The following is a 20904-nucleotide window of genomic DNA, read 5'->3' as shown; positions in this document are numbered from 1 at the left end:
TTTGCTTGAGATTTTTGTGGTTATGAAGTTTGCAGCATGTCTAACATTTAATATTCATTTTTTGAGACCTCATTACTGAATAGAGTTGAGCCATTCTTCAGAGCTTGTTTCCCCAAAATGAGTATTTCTGTAATTTTGCTACTGCCTAAGTAAACACTGGTGTTTGGCTTAGAGTCACATGGGAGTGGAAAGTAAAAAAACATTTAGCACACATTTCACTCTTATTTTTTTTCTATAAAAATATAACTCTTTATTAAATAACATGCACAAATATCAACTAGTCATTTATTAAACAGATATGATTTAGAACAAGATTTAAAGAAATACAAATCCTTAGGTACAATTTAGTATATCTTGTTCATGATATTTGAATAGTTAAAAAAAAATCACTGATTAAACTAACCATCCTTTATTTCTCTTTCAGAACCCTAAATCTTTTTAGGTATATACCCCATTCCAAGTTTTTTCCTAGCATTTCAGAGCTTTAGAATATCTTTAATATCAAAAGCTCTTAACTACTTATATATAAATTCCACTGAGAAGGCATTCACTTTTCTTTTAAGCTATCCGATTGGCTTTGAGTCACTTTACTAAAGGAAATCTGCAGAAGCAGAATCATGGCAGAGAGGCTCCAGCAACTTGAGGTACCATTGAAGAGGGAGAACTGGGGTTAGTACTTAAAAAGCTGGGACAACTAAAATATGCCAGATTCCTGCTTGCTTGCTTTTTCTCTTCTGCAGCCTGTTCTGTTTGGCCAAACAGTGATTTCCCCTCCTTTTCCAGTTGGACCCTCAGAACAAAATGCTGTATAAATTTACCCCTCATATTTTTCTATGACTCCAATGTTCAATAATCTGGTTTTTTATCTTTAGGCAAAAGTATAAACAAAATTTGCATTGAGTTTTTCCATATTAAAAAGTATTGCTTTTATAAATTAGCTTTTAATGTTCCCAGCCTTAATAAACTTAACTTCAACAAAACCAGTGCTTCAAAATCTACCCTGCCTTTCTTGGCCCCATTTATCCAATAAAAAAGGCCCAAGTCTCTCATCTAAATTTCTAAAGAACACTACATCCAACCTTTATAATAAAGTCCTTGCACTGTGTATCTTTTACACGTGCTGCTTTATTGCGCATGCCAAGTACAGTATGAATTAAAATATAAATTGACATAAAAATTCAAAAATCCCTAAGCTTAATATATACCTTTGCACTCCAAAACTTCGATTTTTACATTCTCTCCCATTAGCTGGGATGTCCAACTTGCTTGCTGCATTTAAGTCACTTTATTCCTCATATATTCTTTTTAGTTTTCTCTATCAGAATAAAAAATATCCAGCATTATTTTATAATTCAAGAAAGTACTGTGGAAAGTTCTATAAATTTTATCTCATATACTTATGTTCAATTTTACATATAACCTAATTTTCCTTTCAAAAATGTTTAGTAAGTTTAGCAGATTTCAGACCTGAAATATTCCTGAATATTTAATCTACTTCATGTTATAGGAGAAACTGGATTTTTTCTAAGTATATTGCTAATTATTTTATTAAAAACAGCATACCAAATCTTAATTATAAAATTCTGAAAATTATGTTTTGCATCTTGATACAAGGAAAAAATACAACATATTAATCAGTTTTTCATAAATATTGAACATTGATCAGAATATGCCTGTTTCTTGTACTTATTTTGACTACCGAGTATCTTTTTGATTTCAGTACTCCGTTTGTATTTTAAAAGTGCAAAGGTTATTAAGCTTAAAACATGATATTTAAGCAATGTAAAAAAGTTTTACAATGATTTAACATGACCAATAAAATTTATTAAACATATTTACATATATTCACAGATTCTTTCATACTTGAGTATTAAAATAGACATTTACAATTTCAGAATTTTCATTCAAAGGCATTTTGGGAGAGGGGAATAGGTTCCACTGTGAGATGAAAAAAAGAGCTGTTTCTTTGCATGACTAATTCTAAATAACGTGTCCAACAGAGTGAGTCATAGGAACTGTCCCAGGAGACTGGCATGAAACACCCTACACTACTTGAGGCATCACTTATGGAGAGAGTTAAATTATAGGAAACATGCAATACAACTAAGTCACAACCTTTACAGTTATGGTGATGAAAACAAGCTAACTCAAACACATGCATGCCTTATTTAAAAGTTTTGCTACCTGAACACATTACTAGTACACTCCATACAAACTACAACTTTGGTCCAATAAAACATTAGACACAACAGCTTTACAATTATTTCTTTGTACATGTTTTGACTACCAATCCCTTTGTATATATTTTGACCATTAATTACAAGATTTACATCTGCACAATATGTATAAAATAAGTTATTAAAAAGGAAGACAATATTAAAACTTTTGAAAAGAAAACTGTACAATTAATTTACAGATAAAATAAACTGAAGAAATTTTGTGCCAAGTTTTTCTTCCACATCAGAAACTATTTGGTAGGAATTGAACCTTTTAGTTTACCAGTATATTTTAATGAAACTTGAAAGATCTGAATACTAGTGGTTATCTTGTTACTTAAGAGTGCTAACAACTTCCAGTGCTGTTAGCAGATTCTCAGCTTTTAAAATATCTACCACAGTCTGCCAACATGCTCTAATGCAATAGTTACCTCTCACCAATATAAATAATAGATTTCAGTTAGAAACTGTTTGGATCTAGGATCCAAAATAATTCTCTTTTCATTTTTCATAAAATGACAGTGTTTACTACATAACCAACTTTAGTCAAACTTTACTAACAACTGTAAAGGCATAATATTAGCATTTTTCTCAAAAGGCAGTGTTCCACAGTTTAATACTCTTGAGCCACATGAGTTTAAGACGACACCACCGGAAGGAATGGCTGCTATATAGGAGTCAATTCAAAGTCATCATTAACATCAACAAGGGGAACATAAAACTCCTGGATTTCATAAATGCTGATAGATTTATAGGTGGCAGGATCAAGTTCCTGGAGTTTGAGCTGCCATTCTAATCTCTGGACGGCATTTAAAGCTGCAGCTTCATGTTGTTGCCTCATTAAAAGACAGGTCTATTGAGAAGAGAAGAGTTAATTCATTTTTCTGTTAAATCTGCTTTAAAAATTAATCTCATCCATAGTTTCTTTAGTGATTAAGTTTTTGAATTACACACCCATTTCTGCTTTACCCTGTCTGTATCTGTATGACAACTATTTCTGGATCTGCAACTTCACTACTGTCTGACCTCACAGACTTTAATTTGAAACTGCTCTTTCAAAGAATGAGATTTCAAATTATCAAAAGAATCACAAACATCTAAGAAGTGATTTTTGAAATGATTTAAAATCTCAAACCAAATAATTTCCCTTATGAATTATTTGCAGTATATATTCTTCCTTATTGCTCTTCCCCATTCTTTCATATGTCAGAACTATCACCAGACTTGGATACTGGACAGTAAGCATAAAGATCCCCATCAGAAACTGCTTCTTCTCTGATAGTTTCATCTTTCATTCTACACTGGTCTTGAAAAATGGACTTGTGCTCTTTATTTTCCTTTACTTTCCAACTGTAGGCGGCATGAGGATGCATGACTAATGGCTATCTCCTTTCCTAGTCACTCCTAACAGAGCTGTACTTTCTGTTTAAAAGGGAAGCATCCATTTAAACTGAACTTCTAAACATACATACCTTTAGTTTGTCAAATTTATCATCCACATCTTGTAACCAAGACATGAACTGTCTTGCATTAAAGCGATCCCTCACAGAAGTTTTACTGTCATCAGACTGAAAGAGAACATTGAAAGTAGCTGAATACTATGCAATTTAATAACCCACTTTAAAACCTATATGCCATTATATCTTTTTATGGTATGATGGAATGATGGAAAGAACGATGGAAACATTTTGAAAAAGGATAAAAATATAATTTTTTATGCCTACAACTTTCTTATTAAAAGTAAAATTGGGGTGCCTGGGTGGCTCAGTTGGTTAAGCGACTGCCTTCGGCTCGGGTCATGATCTGGAGTTCTGGGATCGAGTCCCGCATCGGGCTCCCTGCTCAGCAGGGAGTCTGCTTCTCCCTCTGACCCTCCTCCCTCTCATGCTGTCTCTCATTCTCTCTCTTGCAAATAAATAAAATCTTAAAAAAAAAAAAAGTAAAATTGATTTTGTATCTCATTTTAATGTTAATGTTTACCATATGTAGGGAGAAAAAGCTTTAAGGTGGGCTACAGGACTTTGAGGCCAACGTTTTTTCCAGGACCAATAGTTTGGAGTGATCATAAAGAAATTCTGTATCAACTCTGAAGAACACCAGTTTTGGAATGAAGACAGGCTGTATTCAAACGCCAGCTTTGTGTCTTACCATGTGATCTTGAACTAATTATGTACTTTCTCAATTTTCCATTCTGTAAAGTGGGATGAATACCTTCTAATCTTGTTTTGACAATTAAGTCTCTGAAGTCCTCATCAGAATGCTTGGGTATACAGGCAGCACTCACTCCAAGAAACGTCTGCTGTAATCACTACTACTACTATTACCACCAGTGCCATCAAAGTGCCATCCAGGCATCATGTAGATGCTTACATTTTTAGCTGTTATTACTTCCTCCTTGGTCCTCCATAAGATGTTTTGAGTATTTAAAATTTTATTATTGAATCTTTTTAATATCACAAGTTTATTTTGAAAAGGAAGAGGTCTGATGAGAAAGTAGGCTAATGGATGACCCAAGCCCTTAGCCAGGAAAGGTAGATTTTCCTTTTCCTTAAATTCCTTGGAGGCTATTCTCATTGGAGGCTGCTACTCAGTTGAGAGACCAGTGTCTACTCTAAAGCCAGAGTCAAAGGATGTTACCCTGTTCCACAGTTTTCCTCAAGAGGATTAAGTTCTTCCGTCCTTTAATTATTAGGCCGTTCATGGCCTAATCTTCGTTCAGTCTCTGACTTGGGGATCATTCTAAGGGCTTACTGGGAAACCGCACTTATTTTTGATGTTCTCCTTATAATCTATCTGGGGCAATAGATGCTCATCAAGAAATTTCATCATGTGGTGGTCCAGTGGCTTTCTGTCTCGATTTCCAGTTCTGCTATGGATTGGTTTTTATTTTTACATGTCTTTTGTCATTTCAGGGAGTTTTGGAAGGAAGACAAAATAAAAAGGTATGTATACCCAACCACTGTGAACCAGAACCAGAAGTCTCTTCAAGAGACTTCCCTTGTAGCTTGATTTATATTGTTCTCAAATTGATTTCATTACTCTATAATTGCACAGAACTTGAAAAGATCTCAAGATATTACACTGTCTAGTCCAGCCTTTAAACTGTTCATTTCCATTATTAAAAACCATTCATTCTTCCCTTTAAATTCTTTAAAGCTGAGAATTATGTAAATTCCCTCAGTGGCCTTTCCAGTGTTTATTTCCTTAGAGTCAAATAGTTCTTTCTTAAGATCCAATTATTATTATTAATATTTTAGAGAGAGAGTATGCATGCAAATGTGGTGGAGGGGAAGAGGGAGAGAGAATCTTAAGCAGACTCCGTGCCCAGCGTGGAGCCCAACGCAGGGCTTGATCTCATTACCCTGAGATCATGACCTGAGTCGAAATCAAGAGAGTTAGATGCTCAACGGACTGAACCACCCAGGCTCCCCCTGCCCAATTATTATTATTCTTAATAGCCTTTTCAAATATCTCTGAATACTTTCATTTGGGTAAAACGGTGACTTAAGAAAGTCTGAAATATACTGATCTAATTTAATCTCTTTTTTTTTTAAAGAGGAGAAAAATAAAGCCCAGAGAGAACTAAGTAATTTTCTCTGTAATACACCCTACCTATATCCTTTGTGTTTCTAGTCTGACTTAAAACAGCATTTCCTAGTATTTTTGTGTGATAATCCTTCATTGTCCATGCTTATACTCTTTAAGCATTATATTCTATGACCAATGAATTTCATTCTGGTTTGTGAGGCACAAGAAATTCTGACAACTGATATATCTTATGGTTCTGAAATCATATATTTCTATGTGGCAGTAAACTTTATTCAAGACATAGCTACAGTTGTTTTTTTTTTTTCCCCCACAACTGTATTTCTTTATTCCAGCCGTATCCAAGATCAAAACAAAAGCCTGGCCCTATTTTAGCACCACCACAATCTAGAGGTTCAATCTGCCTATAGTGTTTTCCAGCTTACAGTTGCTTTCCAGTTGCTTGAAGGTACAAACATCCACTTTAGAAACAAATGACAAATTATGTAAAAGGGTACTATCCTAAACACACACTGGTTTTGTAAGTATCAGCTTTAATATAAGCCTAATGTTTAGAGGATTTTAGAAAAAAGATCAAGTGATCTAGAAGTACTTTATTCTGCACAAGAATTGTTTTTCTCCTTTGAGTTTTACTGATTGCTGAATTCAAGTTTCTTCTATGGAAATAGATTACAAAAGCACCCAAGCTGTATTCAGGAACATTTTACCTGTATCAGTGGCACTTTACCTGAGCGTCCAGTGGCACACTGTACACTTCTGCGTCCAGTAACACAGTGCACGCGCTAAATGGCAGTGTTTGATTTGCCAATGTTCTTGCAGCTCTGTAATGAACTCGTAGAACTTCCTGTTCATTGGATACAATGAGTTTTTCCTAGTTGAACCAAGAATGGAAAAAAAAAAAAACGTAATACTTCAATCACCTGTTTTTTTCAAATAACTAAAAATGTACTGAAGAACCTGAATTTCAGAGTTTTTTCTTTTTTAAAAGCTTTTATTTATTAGAGACAGAATAAGCATGATGGGGGGAGGCGCAGAGGGAGAGGGACAAGCAGACTCCCCACCGAGCACAGATCCCAACACGGGGCTCGATCCCAGGACCCCAAAATCATGACCTGAGTTGCAGGCAGACGCTTAACCGACTGAGCCACCCAGGTGCCCCTCAGATAAGTTTTTTCTTCACAGAAAGCTTGAGGGATTTGAGAACTCGAAGTGTTCTAAAAGTGTAAGTAAATGTTCTTTCCAAAAGTGGCAGGCTTTTTAAAAAAATTAACTTTGCAAGTGTACAATGGTGGCTTTTAGTATGTTCACCAAGATGTTCAACCATCACCACTAATTTCAGAACATTTTCATCACCCCAAAAAGAATATCTATCACCAGTCATGCCCCATATACCTCCTCTTCCCCTGGCAACCACTAATCTACTTTTCATTTCTATGGATTTACCTACTCTGAACCTTTTCTTACAAATGGATCCATGGAACATGTGGTATTTTGTAACTGGCTTCTTTCATGTCACATGTTTTCAAGGTTCATCTGTGTTGCAGCATGCATCAGTACTTCACCCCTTTTTATGGCTGAATAATATTCCACCATAAAAATACACATTTTATTAATCCATTCATCAGTTGATGGTCTTTTGGGTTGTTCCTAGCTTTGTGCTATCATGAATAATGCTGCTATGAACATTCATGCTCAAGTTTTTGCTTGGATGCATATTTTCTGTTTCTCTTAGGTAAGTAACTAGGAGTGGAGCTACTAGGTCATATGGTAGTTCTGTGTTTAACCTGGTGAGAAACTGCTGAGTTGTTAACAGCAGTTGTATCATTTTGCATTTCCATCAGCAATGTATGAGGGTTCCAATTTTTTCACATCCTTGCCAACACTTGTTATTATCTTTTAGTTATAGCCTTTCTAATGGGTGTGAAGTGGTGTGCCATGGTGGTGGAAGCTTCTGTTTTATAATGAATATTTTCATGGAAACAAACACTTTACTTTGATGCTGATTTTATTTATTTTTTTTTTTTTTTATTTTTTTTTTTTTTAAAGATTTTATTTATTTATTTGACAGAGAGAGACACAGTGAGAGAGGGAACACAGCAGGGGGAATGGGAGAGGGAGAAGCAGGCTTCCCGCCGAGCAGGGAGCCCGATGCGGGGCTCGATCCCAGGACCCTGGGACCATGACCTGAGCCAAAGGCAGACGCTTAACGACTGAGCCACCCAGGCGCCCTGATGCTGATTTTAAACCTCTGACAATCGCAGTATAATCCTGTCTTAAAATGTGTTAACTGGGGTGCAATACTTCCAATTATGTAATATGCAAACTCACCCTATCATAAAGTTTATGAAATCATCTAGGCAATCCTCTGCATTTAGCAAACTGAGAATTCCTAGGGTGTAGCTACAGATCCCAACCCATGGTGATAGTGGTTACAGACTTGTGTCATCTGGTGGTAACTGTCTTCTTTGGCTTAAACATCAGTGGGGACAACCCTGGGGCCTGTGGCTGGTTAGAACTTCAAGGACATAGGTAGTGAGTCCAGGAATCCTTCCATTATAAGATGTCCATCATTTTGTTGGTTCTGTCAGGCAGGCTGGGCTGAGAAAATATTAAAGATGTGGCTGGTCTCCTTCCCACCACATTCCCTAGTCTCTCTCGACTTGACAAGAACTTTATCCTTCCCCTACTGGAGCACGGAAGCCTCATTATATCCAAATACGTATTACTATAGAGTTTTACTGTATTTATAATTCAATGAAAACACAAAGAAACACAGTCCTATTTAATCTCTTTTAAATTTTATGTGACAAATGATACTCAAAAGAAAAGAGGTGAGTCTTAACACTTACGATTTATTAAGTACAAGTTTGAGGTGGGACTTTAAATGATAAAATATCCAAAAAACTGACCAGATACTAAGAAAAAATAACTAGAAGTTTTCCTAAAAGACTGGCCATAGTCGTGTAGAGATTAAGAGCAATAACCAAAAATCCCTTAACACTACATGAGAAAGAAATATATTATTTGAAGTCAGACTCCCTCCCCTAAAATAACTGAGTTATGCTGCTTAAGTGACAGCGTAAATATTGCACTTTAGGTCACCATTCTTTTTTTTTTTTTTTTAAAGGATAGCATGGTTATACTATTTTATTTTATTTATTTATTTGACAGAGAGAAAGACAGCGAGAGAGGGAACACAAGCAGGGGAAGTGGGAAAGGGAGAAGCAGGCTTCCCGCTGAGCAGGGAGCCCGATGTGGGGCTCGATCCCAGGACCCTGAGATCATGACCTGAGCCAAAGGCAGTCGCTTAACTGACTAAGCCACCCAGGCGCCCCCAGGTCACCATTCTTAATGTTATGTCTTTGCACTTCCAGAACACAGCTTCTCAAACAATGTCTTCTGAGAATGGGTTATTAGTTCTTGGAGAGGCAGAGTGGGCATGAGCTAGAAATCCAACTGTCTAGGAATTCACCGTTTTAGTTCCACAAATTCAGCAAATGCTAACAAGAAACTAATTATTAGAGATTTTTATACATCAAAAATACACTCAGCATGAACTGTAACATAGGGACAGCTACCCTAAAACAGGCTTAAAAATTCCCTAACTACACAGGTACAAGATAACAAAATCAAAGCATTTCCCCAAATGGTTCTAAACAAGGAAAATCCCCTAAGAGAGTTATATGTGTGTGTGTATAAAATATATACATATATACATAAAATATAATGTAGGTCATTATAATCTATTGTTAAAATAGAGTAATTTTTAGCATAAATTTAAGCACTTCTTACCCTTTCAATACTGTGTTGCAAACGTAGTTTCATTCTTACAACTTCCTGTTGCCGAAAAAGCTCTTTAAGTGGATCTGACAGGGAAGGTGGTGGTGTAATCTAATTTTTAAAAAAACATATTAGTTAAAAATACTAGTTTTTATTTACAACAATGGGCTATTCCTAATTTTTTAAAAAGTTTTATTTATTTAAGTAATCTCTACACCCAACAAGTGGCTCAAAATCGTGACCTCGAGATCCAGAGGCTGATGCTCTTCTGACTGAGCCATCTGGGCAAATGGGCTATTCTTATAAAATTAAACCTTTTAGTCCATTACTTAATGAAAACATAAATTATGATGTACTCTGAATTAGATAATACAGTAACAATTATACAACTTGTTCTCAATTTCAACGGTCTGAAACACAGCAGAGCATACCAATAAACTCCGATGTTTTAATTCTGAGGCCACAGCAAATTTCAAAGAGCAAATTAGAAGGGCTAAGGACTAAGGAAGTTCCTTATTACAGAGATACATTTTAGAGCATCAGTAAGTGACAGCTCATATACTGAGGAAGGGTTCACAAAAACAGAAAAACACCAAGCAAACAGTCCTAAAGGTTATAGCAGTCTGAGTCTTAGTGTAGTAAACATGAAGTCTCCTTGTAGACAGGATACAAATCAAATGCTAAAGTGCTGAGTTTTACATTTACTGAATTAAGTCTTTTATAAAAAGATGGAATCATCCTCTAATAGATTTATAGTTTTCAAACTTCTTTATTACAGGTGATAACCCATTTTGTCTTTCCATACCCCAAAGATCTTACGGTTGGTTCATCTCTAATTTGATTATTACAGTGGACTGCTTTCTGGTAGATGCTGGAGGTTAAGGAAGATGCCATCTATGCACTGCTCTACAGTTAATATAGAGGTATCTATGATCCCTTAATATTCTCCCTCTACCCCTTGGAATATCTGTATTCCTCCCTCCACCCCCAACTAGCTTCTAACTACTGTCAGCATTTGGGGCAAAGTAAGGTATCTCAGTATGTTTTGGCACCATAGAATAACAGTTGACTCTTCTGATTCTTCAGACGGTGGGACAAGCAGATTCTATGTACTTCTTGACGTGGGGCTAAAGGAATTAAATACCACATATGAAAAGCTCTAGCCATAGAATCAAACCTAGATCTAATCAGGACTCTATACTTATAATCAGTAAACAGTTTTCAGGAATTACGGGGGACTGAAAAAGATGTTAAATAACATCACAAGGATTGACTCAGTTGAATCAATGTAGAAAATTCTACAGGACAAGTAACTTATTGGGGCAGATTATTTTTCAGGCCTCTAACTTCAGTAATACAATTGTTAGATGTCTGTGCCTTATAAATGTCTTTAAATTAGTAAGAGTAACAGTGAAATTTAATGCTACTGTGTTTTAAAGTTTTCCAAAATCATAAAGGCCTCCTTTATGCCCAGAGAAGAGTATCTACTCCTTTGGGCCTGGGGTGTCAGAGAAAGCTTCTTGGAGAGGGTGATACCTGAGGTTACATCTTAAAGGAAGAGCCAGAATCATGAGTTAAGAGAAATGAGTTCTGGGGAAAAAAAGAAGGGAAAGAAGAGAGGGAGGTAATTCACAGAAAAGAGGACAGTGTGATCAAGTGCACAAAACAAAGAGACAGGACGGTGCCTGGACACAACTACAAGTTGAATTCCTGGGACATCAACTTTGAGGGAAAGAATGGTAGGACATGAAGATGGGGAGAGCAGCAGGGGCAAAATAATAAAGGTTGTAGTCTATTCTGTAAACCAGCTTTTCTTTTCTTTTTTTAGACTAGCTTTATTTTTATTTTTCTAAATATTTTATTTATTTGACAGAGAGAGGGAGAGATAGCGAGAGAGAGACAGAGAGAGAGAGCACAAGCAGGGGGTGCGGCAGGCAGAGGCAGAGGGAGAAGCAGGCTCCCTGCTGAGCAAGGAGCCCAATGTGGGGCTCGATCCCAGGACCCCGGGATCATGACCTGAGTCAAAGACAGACGCTTAACCAACTGAGCCACCCAGGCACCCCTAGCTTTCTTAAAGTGTGTTCCACAGAACACTGGGCTCATAAAGATGACTTGCAGGAAATGGTTCCAAGAATGAGTAAGTTTGGGAAACACTGTACATATACACTTAACTAGGTGTCTCACAATTAACAAATTAAACAATGGTTCTGAGAAGTTCTGCAGTGAAGAAAGAAACCTTATTCTTAGATTAACGGTGTTTCATTTCCCAAACATATTTGAGCATGAGCCCTCCCCACCTTGCCCCACCATCATCCCCATGTGTTTAATTACATGCTGTGGGACAGATATTATGCATAACATATTAGGGTAAATTTTGTATGTGGTGGGAAACCACTGAAAGATCTTACAGCTCACTGCTGTGTCTGCAGAACAGATAATTAGGAAGACAAGACTACAAGCAAGAAATTAAGGAAGCAAAATCACTGTGACCCTGGTATGAGGAGGAGGGAAAGGAAGGGAAGGGGTCTAAAAATACAGTGATTAAAGATAAAAGAGAGGGAGCAGCTGAGGAGGACTTGTGGGTCCTTTAGCATGAGGACCAAATGGCTGGTAAAAGATAATCCAGGAGTGGAGAGGGGACAGGAGAAAAGAAAAATAGGATTTTGGGTTAAGTTCAGTGCTGACATGTTAACTCTGTGGAGCTCATAGACATTCAAGTGGAGCTATATCCATTTAGCAAAGAAGAAGTTGAGAGAGGTTTGGGCAGAATACATAAATTTGGAAATTTGAAATATCTATCAATGTATAGAGAAATGGTAAAACCACCAAAAAGGAATATATGGAGACTTTCTGAGGAAACTTTCCCTTTCCTGTTTTCCCCATCTATCTTTAAGTAAACCATGTTTGGAGATTTTGTCTTTTAAGATCCATGAGTCCCAAGAGTCTCTAGAATAGAAAATCTCTTGACACTTCCCTTGGATGTTCTTCCTTCCTGTCATCCACTCTTAGAATCCCCCTGTAGGGACTCTGTCTGCTGGTACTCGTGACCACAGTAGATACCAGGATGTGACAAGTCTTTTTCTTTTATCCTCCCCCTGTTCATTTGCCTTTTGGGAACCTGAGCTACAGTTTTATTTTTCTTCCTTTGACTTCCTCTGGAAAAAGAGCAGCATTCTGTTTAAATTATGAGAAAAATATCTGCTAGAAGAACAAACACTTAAATTGACTTTGGAGATGTTTCACTACATTTCTAACAGGTTCTATAAATAGATCACACAAATGTGGAGAGATTAATTCAATAAAATGACAATTAGCTGACAGAGGAAACAAATGGATAAAATCATATTGGAAACTATTAAAAATAATGTAGTGTAACAGTGATTTTTGTTATTGTGGTTTTTCATTCCTTTTTGAAACGAAGTGTTGAACAAATGAGCTTCAGTCCAGTAAGCTCAAAAGCACAGCCTTTTATGAGCAAAAGGTGGGGGTTTGCATATTAGCTCTAATAAATACGAATCTTAAAGTTATTTTGAGCTGGATAAAATAATGATAACCTTACATCTATACAATATTTTAACGTTTTTAATGGGTTATGGCTTATACTATTTCAACCTGCTTTGAGGTAGAGTTGGTATTACTGTTTTATGGATGTGAAAATTAAGAATCAGAGGACTTATTTAAGATCACACAGCTGGTTTGTAGAAAAATCCAGACAAACTTATGTATACTACCTGGAAACTACTGCTCTTTCTACTATACTGTGCTGTGTGTTTCTTTAATAATGCTCATTAAAAACAAACAAAAAACTCCCTGCTAGACTCAGAAAAAATTCTCAGCTCCAGTTTTAGCTTTCTGAAACAATATTTGATATAACTAAATTCTGATTTAATCGAAGCTATATCTCCAGGATTCAAGGGAATTAAACTTGTATTATATCACCTTTGAAGGAATAAGAAAAGGTAATCATAAACACAAGCACACACAAGCCCACATAACATATATACAAATATGTGTGTCATATTATATATGCATCTCTCAATAGGTAGCGCTAAAAAGGCAACCTACTATGGTTTATTAGAATTGTTTTTAGTGAAACAGCTTATACAAAGTTTAACTTAAATGGGTTCTTCATAATTTTACCTATATTTTTCAAGCCTATGATACAACATACTTCAGTTAAAATTTCCTACCCTTTAAGGGGAAACAAAGGAAACAAGAAAACTATTAGCTTTATATTCTTTAAGTTATTAACAAATTATTTTGCTGAAAGAATTTGAAGAAACAACAAATTTACTTATTTACAACTCTATTAAATCTACTATTACTGCTTATTAGTAGTAGAGTAATGGCAAAATCCCTGTCTTTTAAGATTTAAAGGGCACTAGCAACATATATTCTGTGGATGTGGGACTAAAGAACCATCTTTCCTCTAACTTTTTGATCTTCTCTGAACTAGGCTTTGAAAAAAGAACACGTAAAAGGCATGATGTGAAACAGTACAGAATAGCCTGGGGAAGCATCATATACAGTAATAGGGCAGTAACTACAGCCAAGCCTAGAGAAGTGTAGGAGGACCTGCAGACAATGATGGGGACTTTTTCTATAGAAAACTGGGAGTCTCTAAAGATGTTTAGCCAGGTAGTCACAGAATCAGATCTGACTTATATTAGGCACCTAGACAGTAAGAAGGCTAGTGTGACAGAACAGTTTAGAATAGAACCTATGGCAGCTGTTCAGAAGAATGCCTGTTTTGCTGGTTTCTGATATCCAGTGAGCACAATGCTTAGCACATGGTTATGAATTATTTGTCATGGTTATGAATTATTTGTTTACACAATACTTTGACTATTTGATTATGCAATATTCACATATGTGAATGAATAGTCTATGGAGCTAATGTGGTCCGTACACAGCAGTGGTAAGAGAGGGAGGGGAAAGGAAGTGAGATGAATGAACATGACTTAGTGACTGATGTGATGGGAAGGCAGAGGGGACGAGATGGAGATTGAATTTTGGGTTCCTAGCCTGGGAAATTAGAGAGCAGATAATGACAGTACCTAAATCAGAGGGCAAAAAGAGCACTTTTGAGATAGGATAAATGGGTTTGGTATTGGACCTGATAATTATATACTGTGGGACACTCAGGTGATGTTCAGAAGCAGCTAGAAACACATGGAAATCAGTAGTGTATTCACAGGTGAAGATAAATTTGGGACTCATTCTATAAGAGATAAATAGTGTCCTAGCCTTTAATCAGATTATGAGCAGACATGTGAGCAGTTAACTATGATATCATAGCGAAGGTATGAGGAAGACACAAACAATTCTGCTTTGACAAGATTTTGCACAGAGGTGACAACACAGCTGGAACAAAGGCATGGAAGAGGACAGAAAGGAAGAGGACAGAAAAGGAAGCCTGGCAAGAACAGTATTTCAGGTAGAAGGAACAGCACTAAGTACCAAAAGCAGTGAACAAGAGATTTCTGTTGAAGAGTGAGTTAAATATTGGCTGCATTATTGGGTGAGTTTGGAAGTCGTGAGAAAACAAAACTGGAGGGGTAGGGTAGATTGGGGTCAGATTATAAAATGAATGGTTATGGTAAAATTAGATGTAGATTTAAAGCTGTAGGTAATGGGAAGCCAGCTAATCACAGCTAAGATGTTTAAGTAGGGAAACAGTTTTTTATTGTTTTTTTTTTTTTTAAAGTTTCATTATTTAAGCAATCTCTAAACCAACGTGGGGCTCGAACTCATGACCCTGAAATCAAGGGTCGCGTGCTCTTCTGACTTGAGCCAGCCAGCCAGGCGCCCCTTTACTATTTTAAAAAGGATATATATTTCACAACAAAAGAGAATGCTTCTGCAGAAAGAGAGTAGGAAAAAAAGATGTGACAAAGTTGCTGCAATGTTCTAAGTGAGAGATGATGATGAGGGCCCTAAAACAGGGTGGTGGTAGAAGGTACAGTTAATGGAGAGAGTTCTAAGGTAGAATGGTTACTGGTTTCATCACTAATAAATAAAGATTTGTTTCTGAGAGAGTGAGAGATAAATAATTTCTTTTGGTCTTTGGGAGTCTGAGGCTGGAGTGGATACTTGGCGCATGGTTAGGCTCCTTCAGGAATGAGGCACTCAACCCCCAGCTCCTAGGAGTGTTGGAGGCTGAAAGCTCTCACTGGAGTGCTTTTCAAGGAACTGGCAATGGGAACACTGGAAGGGAAGACAGTTGGTATGCCCAAGGTCATGTTCCCTCCCTGGAGGCAGGCTACCTGTCAGAAGGGCCACCCCAATCCAGAGCTCCTGTGGGTTCAGATGAAATGAGTGCTGCAACTATATTTGACTTCTCGCTCTGCTGAACTGTGGTTCCTTCACACGGTTACAGGTATTGTTCCTGACAACACTCACCAAGAAGCTTCTTGCACACAATCTCAGGGTTCACTTCCTAGGGAACTAAACCTATGACCGGTATCTGCAGATCATTTAGGTGATGCTGCCTAGGAGGCACCTACAGCTGATTGTGGTGGTCAACAGAGATGACATGGCTAGGTAAGAATTTTGGGGGACTAAACTGGCATATGGAAGAGTACTGAAACCATAGGAATAGCCAAGACCACAATGACAAAGAGTTGACTGAAGATTTGATTCCTAGAGAACTCTGATGCTTAAAGGGTGGGTAGAGGAGTCATTAAAAGAGAGAGAAAAAGATAAGTCACTGAGGCAAGGGAACCAGAAGAGAGTACCATCATGAAACCAACGAGGGGCAAATTTTATGAACAAGACAGTTACAATGTCAAACGTGACAAAGATCAAGTAGAAAGAAAAAGAGGCCAACAAATCTGGCATTACAAACTCACTGGTGATCTGTGCCAGTGCATATGGTTTAAGGGATGAACAGAGAAAACATCAGGTATAGGCTACTCTTCAAGAGTGCAGTGGTAAAGGAAAGACAGAGGGAGATCTTGACAAACAGCACAGTCATGGGGTAACTTTTTTCTCCCCAGGATAAAGGAGAACCAAATCACTGGTGCTTAATAACTCCAGTCTGTCAATAGGTATGTTCGGAGTGGGTGGATAAAGGCCAATAGAGAGAGAAAATTAAAAATATATGAGCAAGAAGTGGCTCTACAGAGGAAAGTTCCAGAGAAGACTGTTTCAGAAGCACATGTAAATGAGTTACCTTTCAAAGAAATAAAAGCATACCTCTTTTGGGATGAAAGGAAAAGCAGGTAAGGAAAAAGAAAATACTGTAGACCAGTGCTGATCGGTAAGGTAGCCACTAGCCACACATGGCTACTGAACACTTACTGAAAATGTGAGCCACACTTAATTTGAACTGAGATGTACTATTACGTACAACAGATTTCCAATACTTGGTACTATATATATATATATATATATATATATATATATATATATATATAAAACGTGTCTCATTCATAAATAATTTCTCTACACGGATATATTTTGAAATAGGATTTTCAATATACTCGGTTAAATAAAATGTTAAAATTAATTTTACCTGTTTCTTTTTACTTTTTAAAATGTGGCTACTAGAAAAATTAAAACTACATAAGTGACTCGCATTATACTTCTACTGGACAGTATTGCAGATGAATATCAAGTGATGTTACTTACTGTGGGAATGCAAATCTTGCTTAAGGGGTTTCCATCCAGGAGGTATGATCCATTAAATGTCACATATTCATCATAATACTGAGGTGCTTGAGGAATAACACTACATAACAATTTGCGCTTTTCTTCAATTTTTTTCCGTATGTGCAAGTATTCGAAATATGGATTTGCTCTCTCTGAACTGTATGGCTGAATCTCATCTAGTTTCAGAGAATCTACAATGGCTGCCAGAGACTGCTGAGTTTTCTCTTTTGCTTGTAGTAAAGAGGGACTCACTTGCACAGGCTGAGGTACACGTGACACTTTCCTTTTCCGTGGGTGGTGAATCTGAGGATCATCTTCTTCAGTTAATCTTATTCTTCCTCTAGGAGATGATGATTCACTGTCTTTTTCTGATAATAGTGTACAGCTAGCAAGAATCTGTTTGCTTTGATTTGTCACTGTAGTTGCTTTGTTTCTAGTCATCCTTTGAGGGATTTGGTTTTCAGTTTTATCGTCTTCAGCATTTTCTTCTAACTCTACTTTACCTACTTGACCATATTTATGCATCTCTGGTTGAGCTGATTGTTGCAAATGGTTTTCCAGACTCGATAAAGTGCTTTGTTGTGATTCTTCATCTTCAATGGAAAGCAAGCACTTTTCACCTTCAGGGCAATGTTTTGGATTATCTTGTTCATTTAGGTTTCCTTTTGGCATCCCTGTACTCATTTCACATAAATCAGACTCACACTTATCATTCAAATGAGTTAAGACCAAACTCTCCAGTTTTTCTTTTTCATGTGAAATAACCTGAGTATCAGACGTGCTATTTTCAACCTCATGGCCATTGGAAGACTTATACATTAGTTTGCTAAATGTGTAATGTGCATTTAGCTGGGAAGAAGCATCACTTCCACTAAAGTCTTTTTCTGATGGTAATACAGGCAAAGTATTAGCCTTTTCAAAATTTGGTGATGCTTCTTGAACAGTGCTTTCAGAGTACACTGGGACAAAGGCATCTGCCTTTTGAACATCTGTTAGGACAAAAGTATTCTCCATCTCTTTCATAGATTCATTATCAGGATCTAAAACAGAATTGATCATTTGAACTGCATTTTTCTGTTGTAAAATACCCGGCTCTTGATTGGCAACATATGACATAGACATATGTTTAGAAAGAGATTCAGCATCTGAAAGTGATTGGCTGTGGAAAGAGCAAGGTTGTTGTGAAGGCAGAAAGGACGCTGGGTCCTGAGCACAAGAGTTTCCTGGCAGTTCAGTCTGGAAAATATCAGTGTTCTGTTCTTTCAATATTTTGTTTTCAGAATTACAAAAACCCTGAACAGAAGAATCTTGATCAGGTGTACTGGAATTTGGGCACATCAAGTCACTGGTGCTTAATGACTCCAGTCTGTCAATAGGTACCTCCCATGATTTATTTTGGATCACACCAACCTGATTAGATGGTTCTAAATGCACAGGACTGTCCATTAAAGTGCCCACTGGAACAGTACTCTTGATAACATTTATATCAGCTGAAATATATTTGCTGCTTACAGATCTAGTTGGAGAGGCTGCAAAACTGGAATGTATGTTAGACACATTTGAAAGTTCTCTTTCAGGCACATTTGAGGACACCTCAGATTTGGGAGAAGGACAAACATCTCTTGGCACAGCTAAGCCACCTTGACTGCTTTCTTCTGATATTGTTTGGAATTGTTTTGTATGTTCACAAATGACAGATGGCATGCTACATCTTCGAACTTCTACAGTTGGCCTCCCCTCATTTATAACTAGTTTAACATCTTCTACAGAAGATGATCGGAGATGGGATGTTGGAAGTCTGCTTGTATATGGTGGTTTAATCCGCTCTGGAAGTTCAGCCAAGCTATCTAATTCTCTTTCATGAAGGGCAGGAGATTTGGCAACTGGCAAAAAAGGTGACTGGGAAAAGGACATCTGGGAATCTGAACCCTCTAACATAAAGTCAGAGTCATACTCAACTGGAGGCCTGGGGGTCGTCACTGTAGTATGGCAGGAATCTTCTGAGCTAGCAACTGAAATCATGGATACAGATCTGGAGCTGAGACCTGGCTTTTCACTTTCTGATCTAGGAGATCTGTTTAAACTATTATCTGAAACAAAAGATGACTTCCCTAAATTTGTTATATTTTTGGTGTCAACAGATTGTGATCTGTTACTTACAGCATCTTTAGACTGTTTCTCCTTGCTATAAGCATCAGTCAACTCTGAACTCTTTGACCTAGTAAGTTCTTTATTTTTGGACTCAGCTAGTGCATGCTTTGTTTTTTCTTTATCTTTTACTTTAAGTTCTAAACAATTACGATTTCTCAACCGCTCCTTTTCTTTTTGCTTAATTTTTTCTTTATGTTTTTTGTGCCACTGCTCTATTTCTAGGTCTTTAAGGCTTAGCATTCGTTCAAAACTTGTCTGCATTAAATCATCATTCACTAACCTCTTTTCTTTAGGTCGAGTATCTTTTGATGCTGGTGAGGACTTAAGTTTAGGCTTATCTGCTTCAGATTTTAGTTTGAGTAAACTATTTAGTTGAATTTTATCCTTATGCTTGTCTCGTTCTTTGTATCTGTCTATATCTTTATCTTTTTTATCTTTTTCTTTTCCATCTGGGGTTTTCAAAGGTTCATCTTTTGTTTTTTCTTTAAGGGATAAAGTTTTCTCATGTTGTGCTTTACTACTGTCTGCTATACTTGACTTCTTCTCTTCCTGGAAGTGTTTGGAATTAGTTATATTTACGCCTTCTTTATCTCTAGATTTTTCCTTTTTATCTACCTCCCTGTCTTTTTCTTTATTTTTGCTTTTTTCTGATTTAGTATAGTCACTATTGTCTGCTTGTTTGTTTTTTTTTTCTATCAAATGCTTTTCTTTGCTTTCTGCTAGATGCCTGTCTTTTTCAGGTTTGTCATGTTTTCTCTCCATCTTTTCTCTACTTTTTTCTCTATCATCAGTTTTTTTCATGGTGGTCATATTTTTTATCTTCTCGCCTTCTTTATGGCACCTCTCGGTGTGATGTGAATACAGCTTGTCTTTTTCTTTTATTCTGTCAACACAGTCACTAAGATCTAACTTGTCTTTCTCTGACTTATGCTCATGTTTGATCTTCCTCTCTTTTTCAGAACTTTTTCTTTCAGTCTTCTCAACATCCTTTTCTTTAGTTTGAAACCGCCTCTCAGATTTTTCCTTACTTTCTTTTATATGCTTTTCTTGTTTTTCCATCTCTGTTTCCTTTTCCATTGAGTGTAACCCTATAGATTCTTCACTGGCATTTGTTCCTAAAGAACTGCATTCTGTTTCTTTATCTATGGGTATATTCTCTCTTTCTTCTTTTAAATCTTTTATTTTTTCTTCCCTGAAAGATTTCTCACTTTCCTTTTTAATCTTCTCTCGTTCTTCTTTGAAATTCCTCTCTTTTGAAATATGCTTTTCCTTGGTTGATTTATCATCTTTTATGTTTTTTTCCAATTTTGATTTTTTTTCTGTTAGGGACTCATGTTCCATATTTAAAAACAGATCTTCAGTCTCATCACTTTTAAAAAAATTCTCTTTCCAAAATTCTCTGTCAAATTCTACACTCCGCTGCAGCTCTTTAGCACTATCTCTATTTTTGTATTTTTCCTTTTCACCTTCAATTTCTTTTTTATGCTTTTCTTTTTCCCTCTCTTTATGCTTTAATTTATGCTTTTTTAATGTTTTACCCTCTTTATCCATTTTTTTT

At 36.6% G+C, this 20904-nt stretch overlaps 1 protein-coding gene across 1 annotated transcript in view; it reads right to left on the bottom strand.

Annotated features, from left to right (window-relative positions):
- Positions 1-225: 225 nt before the first annotated feature.
- ANKRD12 (ankyrin repeat domain 12) overlaps positions 226-20904 on the bottom strand; it is a 122410-nt gene continuing 101731 nt past the window's right edge. Inside the window, 5 exon segments of the mRNA XM_044921196.1 lie at positions 226-3069; positions 3689-3784; positions 6490-6633; positions 9555-9653; positions 17175-20903. Coding sequence (XP_044777131.1) covers positions 2884-3069; positions 3689-3784; positions 6490-6633; positions 9555-9653; positions 17175-20903 — 4254 coding nt within the window. The 3' untranslated portion in view covers positions 226-2883.

This window comes from Neomonachus schauinslandi, chromosome 14 (assembly GCF_002201575.2).
Source record: "Neomonachus schauinslandi chromosome 14, ASM220157v2, whole genome shotgun sequence".
Classification (NCBI taxonomy): domain Eukaryota; kingdom Metazoa; phylum Chordata; class Mammalia; order Carnivora; family Phocidae; genus Neomonachus; species Neomonachus schauinslandi.
The sequence above is the reverse complement of the archived record's forward strand: the minus strand, read 5'-3'. Positions and strand labels throughout refer to the sequence as shown.